The following is an 8,120-nucleotide window of genomic DNA, read 5'->3' as shown; positions in this document are numbered from 1 at the left end:
GATTACATAATTCCATCCAGGTCACCAGGAGGGATCAGCCAATGAATTACACTTGTGAGCAAACATTCCATAGCTGCAGTTGGCAGTAAATCGCCAAACGTGGCTTTATATCTGTTCAAACAACACACTCCAGATGGCAGTATGCACCCTTTCAGTTTGTTTGCCAACTCATAAACGTAGTAGTAGAAGAACATGGACTTCTTCAAAATGGAGATGATCTCAATGGCATTGCCCGTACTCGCACAGATGCTATAATAGAACAGATACAATGATGCCATGTCTATCTAAGTCTATGTTCTATCTAGCACTTATAGTCCTTGCACTTCCGCCATAGGTGGACAAAAAAATGAATAACTTGTGGGGGAGTTTTATTTTGGCATGAGGTAAGATGAGAGGAAGTGGGTCTACTACAGACCCACGCTTGTAAAGTTTGTTCAATAATATTATCCTTTAGATATTTTGTCTCATATTCCCCCGTCATAATGTTCAACCGCCCTACCCACCAGTACAGTGAGTGTAAATGGAATTGTATTTAGCTTCTTGCTTCCCACAGACTGTTGTTGTGCCACCCAGTACAATTGAAAGCAACGTTAGTGTATGTACTGTAAGTACAGCTGCATTGCTAAAAGCACCTAGTACATTTGGGTGCAGTAGGTCTTTAGACTCTCCTGGAGGTGGTTTGTAATTAGATCTTCCATGGCGTGAGGCAGTGTTTCTTCTTTCTCTGGACTCTCGTTTGAGGACTCATTTTAAGGTCAAGCAGGTCATAAACAGTACTCTAAAATTATGCTTTTGTTAATTCCATGAAGTTTGGATGTTGAAAGGGAATGAATGCATTTCTTACCAAATGTATTGCTGCAAAGCAGATCAATTTATGTGCCAGTTAGTCACTGCAGTAGATCATTCAGGAAAACAACGTCTTCAATGGCCAGTACTGTATAATCAATGATCCCACTAACAAAGCCACATTGGTTTTATTGGAACACAACACATCTCTGTTATGTAGTGGCTGTGTGAGTTCTACTACTCTTCTACATTTGCACACACTGTACATAGATCTTTCTATTTTCCTTTTCCTTTGTGTTATTGACTGTACGTTTGTTTATGTGTAACTCTGTGTTGTTGTTTTTGTCGCACTGCTATGCTTTATCTTGGCCAGGTTGCAGTTGTAAATGAGAACTTGTTCTCAACTGGCCTACCTGGTTAAATTAAGGTGAAATAAATAAAACAATGAACTTGGAGTCTGTAGTTGTACACAGTGAAGCATTGAGGATGAGTAATTGTGTTCTTGGAGTGATGTCATAATGGATCATGCGGTCATAAGAAGATAGAATCCTCTTGCCATTAGGCTAGAATCTTAGGTGGGAGAACATTCTGAGAGAAGATTAGTTGGAGAAGGTCATCATATTGGTAAGTCATGTTTATACATTTCTCCAAAAGTTATGGTGAATCTACTATAACGGAGAGGACGGTTTTAGGCAAATATGATAGAAATTCATATCCATTTGTGTAGCCTACTGTAAGTATCTAACTCCTGTCTTATGTTTAAATTAATATTTTCTTGGTTATATATTGGTTTGCATTCATTTATCTAAACTGATAACTGTATAATCTGGATTACCGAACCTGAGCTTGATTACTGAGGAGTTTCAATTGATTAGTAATGTCTTAAAACACATTTAACAGCATAGTGTACTATACTATAAACATTTTTAAAAGATTTACACAAATCTATAGTATAAAGAGAAGTTTGCATAATTGGTTGGTCACAGCTTGTTAAGTTTGGATACAGGGCTGTCTTATGGTGAGATGCAAAATAATGTATTAGAGGTACTAGAAATGTAGGCATTGATGAAAGACACCACATAGGTTAAAATGCTTTAATAGTAGTTTGAATGGCTATAATGAATGCATGTAAATTGTGTTTGGGGAAACTGGGAGGTCATGTTTTTTGGAAATACTGTCACTATAATCACAGGATACATAGCCACAGGAAGTAGGGGTGCTGAGGGTGCTGCAGCACCCCCTGATAAATTGTAATAAATAAATACAAATAAATACATTTGATATTTTTTATTATTACAAATGTATTTTCCCACCAAATTAGTGCATTAGGCCTTTGAGTGGAGAAAAATACTCAACAGCAGAGCGGAGAAAATTATTCCTCAGTACCCGCCCACACATCTTCCCTCATCCATGACAGGGTGCAATGGTTCTTACTGGTAAGAGGTTAGAGGTACAGAGGGCTATATACCCTTTTCACACTACTGAGCCAATTCATCCAAACGTTACGTTGCTATTGTGTCACAGTGAGAAACACATTGTCAAATTCATAGAATTAGGAATTAGAATACTAGAATGGAAATTAACCTTCTTATGATGGTCCAAACGTCAGCGATGTTGGTCAGGGAGTTGGTTAACCATGGTTTCCCAGTGCTGTGATAGGATATTGTGTAAAACAATTGGTATAAAAACTGTATTTCCAATTAATTATATGACAGTATTTTAGGTTGACTATAATTTCATTACATCACATGCCTTACTTTTATTTTCCTGCATAAGTAAAAGCAGGAAATGCATCACCTATGCCGCTACAGCCATTCATTCCAATTAGACTGGCTTTGGATTTCTCCCTGACCAAGATGGCTGCCAATTTCACCCCATTATGGAAATTTGATAGTTTATGACATAGTCCCTCTAGTAATTTAATAGGATCTCTATGGTCACAATATGGTTGAGAGGTGATATTCTACAGATGGTTAGAGTAGGCATAGAAATATAATTGCTAGAAAGGACATCCCTATTCAATTCAATGTCGTGCTGATGGGTGCACCCTTAGCAAAGCAGGAAGAAGTGTCCTCCATTAACCAACAAGTACAGGATTGTATTGTGCTCATTTAATGTCAACTGACATTACACACATTTCAATGAAAAGTCCTTGCTATGGCGTTTCAAATAACCATGGCAATTGTGTATAACAATGCCAAGCTAGCCATTTTCAGTGTAACCGTGAGAGGGTGCAGTCAAATTGCCAGGGCCTGAGGGGCTATTTCCATTCTAGACATTCTATTTATATGAGAGTAGTTTACAGAAGGGTTTTTGAAGTTTGCACAAGGACACAGAAGTAAAATAAACTTCCAATTGACAATCTTCTGGGAAATTGTCAGTAATTTTCACAATAATAACATTTCTGTCAATTTGGAAGATACTGTACATTAAGGTCAAATTCATCTTTGGCAATTGGGTAAAAAAGAAAGATGGAACTGTTAAAAGTGATTTACTTGATGCCTTTTGATGCCGATGCCGTCTTTAGGTTGTTTAAGGATTTGTTTTCTTTAGCAGCATCCTGTAGGATGCTAACATTTACGAACTCTCTTTTAGAGCTCATTCGTTATGGAAGTGCACAGTATTGGTCAGAGCGACTGGCATGTTGAGGTGGGCCTGCTAAGGAAGGAGGTGGGCCTGCTAAAGCAATGGGCCTGTATAGAGGAGACGAGACGGATAGAGAGACAGAAGATGGAGATGTATGGAGAAGAGAGACAACAGCAGGATTACCAGTATCTGGAGATTAATAGAGAGAAGGTGTTGAAGGAGGTGGAGAGGGACAGACTTGAGAGGATGAAGAGGGAGGAGAAGAAGGAGCTTGCAAAAATAAATCAGATGAAGGATGAAGAGTTGCTGTTAATGGATATTAGAATGAGGGAAAGGGAGAGAGAGATGGAGGAGGAAAGGAGGAGGTTCAAGAAGAAATCTGAGAGGCAGAAGGTAGAGAAATGGATGGAGCTCCAGAAGAAGAGACAGAAGGAGAGAGATGAGTGGGAGATATCTGAAAATAAGAGAGTGGAGGAATGGGAAGAGTTTTACTGGAAGGAAGAAGACATCCGAAAGGAAGAGGCATGGATGAAAGCAGAAAGGAAGGCAAAGAGAAAGGTGGAAGAAGGAAAGAGAAAGATGGGAGAAGAACAACAGATGCTGAAAAAGCAAGCCAGGCTAACAGAGACACTGAGTGATGGAAAGAGAAGAGACCTGGAAGAGAGAAAGGAAGATGAAAATAAAATGGGAGAAAAGTGTGTGGAGGAAGCAAGGGAAAGAGACAGGAGAGAGCTCCTGAAAGAAAAGAGGCAGAGACAGATTGCAGAAGAAAATTTGACACACATGGAGAAACAAATGATGGAGAGGGAGGGGGAGAGGAAGAGAGAACTTGAGAGTCAGTTTAGAGAAGATAGAAAAAGAGAAGAGGAAAGAAAGCATGAGGAGGAAATGAAAATTAGGAAACTGGAAGAGGATCTAATGAAAGAAAAGAGGCAGAGACAGATTGCAGAAGAAAATATGACACACATGGAGAAACAAATGAGAGAGCTGGAGGAGAGGGAGGAGGAGAAGAAAAGAGAATTTGAGAGTCAGATTAGAGAAGAGAAAAGAAAGCACGAGGAGGAAATGAAAATGAGGAAACTTGAAGACATGAAGAATGAAATGTTTGGAAAAATGAGAGAGTTGGAGGAGAGGGAGGGGGAGAGGAAGAGGGAACTTGAGAGTCAGATTAGAGAAGATATGAGAAAAAGAGAAGAGGAAAGAAAGCACGAGGAGAAAATAAAAATGAGGAAACTGGAAGACATGAAGAATGAAATGTTTGGAAAAATAAGAGAGATGGAGGAGAGGAAGAGAGAATTTGAGAGTCAGATTAGAGAAGAGATGAGAAAAAGAGAAGAGGAAAGAAAGCAGGAGGAGGAAATGAAAATGAAGGAACTGGAAGAGGATCTAATGAAAGAAAAGAGGCAGAGACAGATTGCAGAAGAAAATATGACACACGTGGAGAAACAAATGAGAGAGCTGGAGGAGAGGGAGGAGGAGAGGAAGAGAGAACATGAGAGTCAGATTAAAGAAGAGGAAAGAAAGCACGAGGAGGAAATGAAAATGAGGAAACTGGAAGACATGAAGAATGAAATGTTTGGAAAATTGAGAGAGTTGGAGGAGAGGATGATAAAGATGGAAAAACAGCATGCAGAGAATACAATGATGGAGGAGGAGAAGGAGGAAAGAAAGAGGGTGGAAGACACAGCGAGGATGAAAGAGCTAAAAAAGACAGCCTTGGATGTGTGGGAATTTCACTTTGGAAGTGATGAATGTCCGAAGACTGACGATAGCAAAAATGAGGAAACACCAGACAGTGATACTGCAATTGTCAAAACAACCAAAAAGGTTGAGAAGGAAAACAGTGCAGATGAGAAGAAAGACAACAGTGTAGGTGTGCGGCAAGATTGTGACACATCTGTGATCGAGGAAATCAACCCAAAGCATGAAGAGAGGGATGGCGACCAGGATGATGACTCCAAGAGTGATGGGAAGAAATACAGAAGTGATGCAGAATGTTCAGATGGTGATGACAGTAAAAGTGCCAAAACACACCAAAAGAAGACAGACAAAGAGAAGAATGAAACGATGGAAGCACTCCTGACCGAGGAAAAAGGTAACAGTAGTGATGATGATGATGATTTCACTGAGATAAAACAAAAGGATGGACATAAAAATATGCTTGTTGAGGAGAAGGTAGCTACAAATTACTGTCAGAATGATCAACCAGCAAAAGTCAAAGTTCAAAATGACCTGGCAGGTGATATAGACTGGTCAGAAAGTGACTACATCGAGATTGAGGAAATAATCGACGGTGACACTGAGGACATTAGTGAAGAAATAAAGGAAACGGATGAGGAGGAGGAGGTTGAAGAAAAGACAGATATTGAGAGTGATGAGAGAACAGGAAGAAATGTGATAAGAAGTGAATGTGATGATGATAAGAGTGGGAAACCAAACATGAAGAAAGACATGGTTGACAAAGACAATACAGACAACAACATTGAGAAAGAGAAAACAACCCAAAGCAACACAAAGAGAGAGGAGGGTGAAAGAAAAGAGGGTCAAAGCCAAGACACAGAGACATACAAAACCAATGGCGCAACAGAATCTGACGAGCTCACTTTGGCTCCTGGAAAGGGGGCAGATAGCAATGACAGTGAGAGTGTCAAATCCAACAAAGAGAAAGAAAAGGATGACCAAAAGGACAAAGGACAGTTAGAGAGTCAGGAGGAGAAGAAGGAGGACAGGATACTTGCTGGAGCAGAGGAAGAGACTCAGCATCCTCAGGAAGACCAATCGGAAACGTGCAAAGGTAAAAAAATACAGTTGTTTGACAGCATATGTAAATTATCACTGATCTGTGATTAAATGTAGTTAACTCCACTGATATCAATGGCACTTACCTTTTCACACCATTGTCATCTCTTTCTGATTTTTCAATTTTCACAGCAACGACAGTTAAGATTCAGGGCCCAGGCGAGGATCAACTAGCAATTGAAGGAAAGACTAACGACAGTCAGACAGACCAGGCAGCAAAGGTCAAAGGTGAAAAGGACCTGGACATTGACTGGTCAGAGAGTGACAGTGAGACTGAGGAAATGACATCTGATTTTGAGATTGATGAGGAAACAGACCAACCAGCAACGTGCGGAGGTAAGAAGGCAGTCAGTGGAAATACAATGAGGAGTGCTGATCTTGTTTGACAGCATGTGAAAATCATCACAAATATTTTCTAATTGTAGAAAACTCCCGTGATATCATTAACACTTACCTTTTCACCCACATTTTCATACACCATTTTTTTCAAATGTCAGATTACTCCATCTCTGTTGCTGCGGAGGTTAATAAGACTCAGGACCCTGACAAGGATCAACCAGCAAAGCTCAAAGGTAAAAAGGGCATAGACAGAGAATAAAGTGTGATATGTGAGGGTAGCTTCAACACTTTCCCTTACACTGTCTGTATCCCACCTCCCTCTCCCCCAGATTCCTCCATCTTCTCGGCTGGTGCTGAGGTCAAACAGACCCAGTGCAAAGGTCATCTTAGTTTACAGTTCTTTTGTACATTGAAAGTGTTAAACAACTACACCCCCCTCCCCCCTGTTGGTATTAATATCCTTCATTTTCCTTTTCCTTGTTAGATGTCTCCTTGGTTGCTGCAGCTGAGTCAAAGACTCTGAACCCTCAGGAGGATCAGCCAGCAAAGCGTAAAGGTAAAGACCAAAGCCCGGTTTCCCGATAGCGATGGAACTGAAGCTTCCTAGTGTTTAAGTGATGCAGCTTTCTTGTAACGGCCGAAGATGTCACATGCGTTTCCCAAAACACCACGCAAAGAGAACGTTCACTAAGTGCATCGTTGGAGTAGGTGTCGATACTGATTGAAAGAAAAGCAGGGCTGCTCTGTGATCAGATTTCTCCATTCAAATCTTATCTTAACATTAGAATTATTCCACAATACTGATGACGGATCAGCTCCTAGAGAGCTATTACCACCTTATGGCTGCAAAATATTGAGGCGGCTTATTCTGATGCTTACCCTATAATAATGCACTAAATCACAGATTCATTTGGCACATGTAGTTAAACATCATGAAATATATATTGAGGCAAAAATGACAGACCGTTTTGTCTACAAATAGAACTCAATTGACTGAAGATTAAATTGATTTCAATATGATTGAAATATAGGCCTATGTAGCCTACTGAACTTCGCTTGTTGAATTGCCAAGACATTGGCAACTGTTTATTTTATAGTCAACTTTGTGCCGAAGTTATCGTCAGTCACAGAGAGACAGATAAACAGCTTGTTTCTATGTTTAGGGGAGATCTTCTGTGTAGAAAGTGATGTGGAAGGGCAAAAAAAGCATTTAACAAAGCACTTAGCTGTTCTACGTGTGTCCTGAGGCAGCGTTTTCAACTGCACTTTACTCATTATGGTTTTGGCAAACAGCTCTGAGATTTAACGAAGATCCTATGAAGGTTCTAACGATTAACATAGCCTTAATTAATATTGAGGACAGACGTTCCGCTAGCGGAACACCTCGCCAATATCCAATGGTAGAGCGTGGCGCGAAATACAAAACCTCAAAAATGCTATAATTTCAATTTTTCAAACATAAAACTATTTTACACCATTTTAAAGACTAGACTCTCGTTAATCTAACCACATTGTCCGATTTCAAAAAGGCTTTACAGCAAAACCAAAACATTAGATTATGTTAGGAGAGTACACAGCCAAAAAGAATCACACAGCCATTTTCACATAAA

At 39.9% G+C, this 8,120-nt stretch overlaps 1 protein-coding gene across 1 annotated transcript; it reads left to right on the top strand.

Annotated features, from left to right (window-relative positions):
• Positions 1 to 3,393: 3,393 nt before the first annotated feature.
• On the top strand, positions 3,394 to 6,245 carry LOC115193061 (golgin subfamily A member 6-like protein 6). The gene has a single exon (XM_029752045.1). The coding sequence runs from the start codon at positions 3,394 to 3,396 to the stop codon at positions 6,220 to 6,222; it is 2,829 nt and encodes a 942-aa protein (XP_029607905.1). The 3' UTR covers positions 6,223 to 6,245.
• The last annotated feature ends 1,875 nt before the right edge of the window (positions 6,246 to 8,120 follow it).

Source organism: Salmo trutta, chromosome 4, assembly GCF_901001165.1.
Source record: "Salmo trutta chromosome 4, fSalTru1.1, whole genome shotgun sequence".
Classification (NCBI taxonomy): Eukaryota; Metazoa; Chordata; class Actinopteri; order Salmoniformes; family Salmonidae; genus Salmo; species Salmo trutta.
The sequence above is the reverse complement of the archived record's forward strand: the minus strand, read 5'-3'. Positions and strand labels throughout refer to the sequence as shown.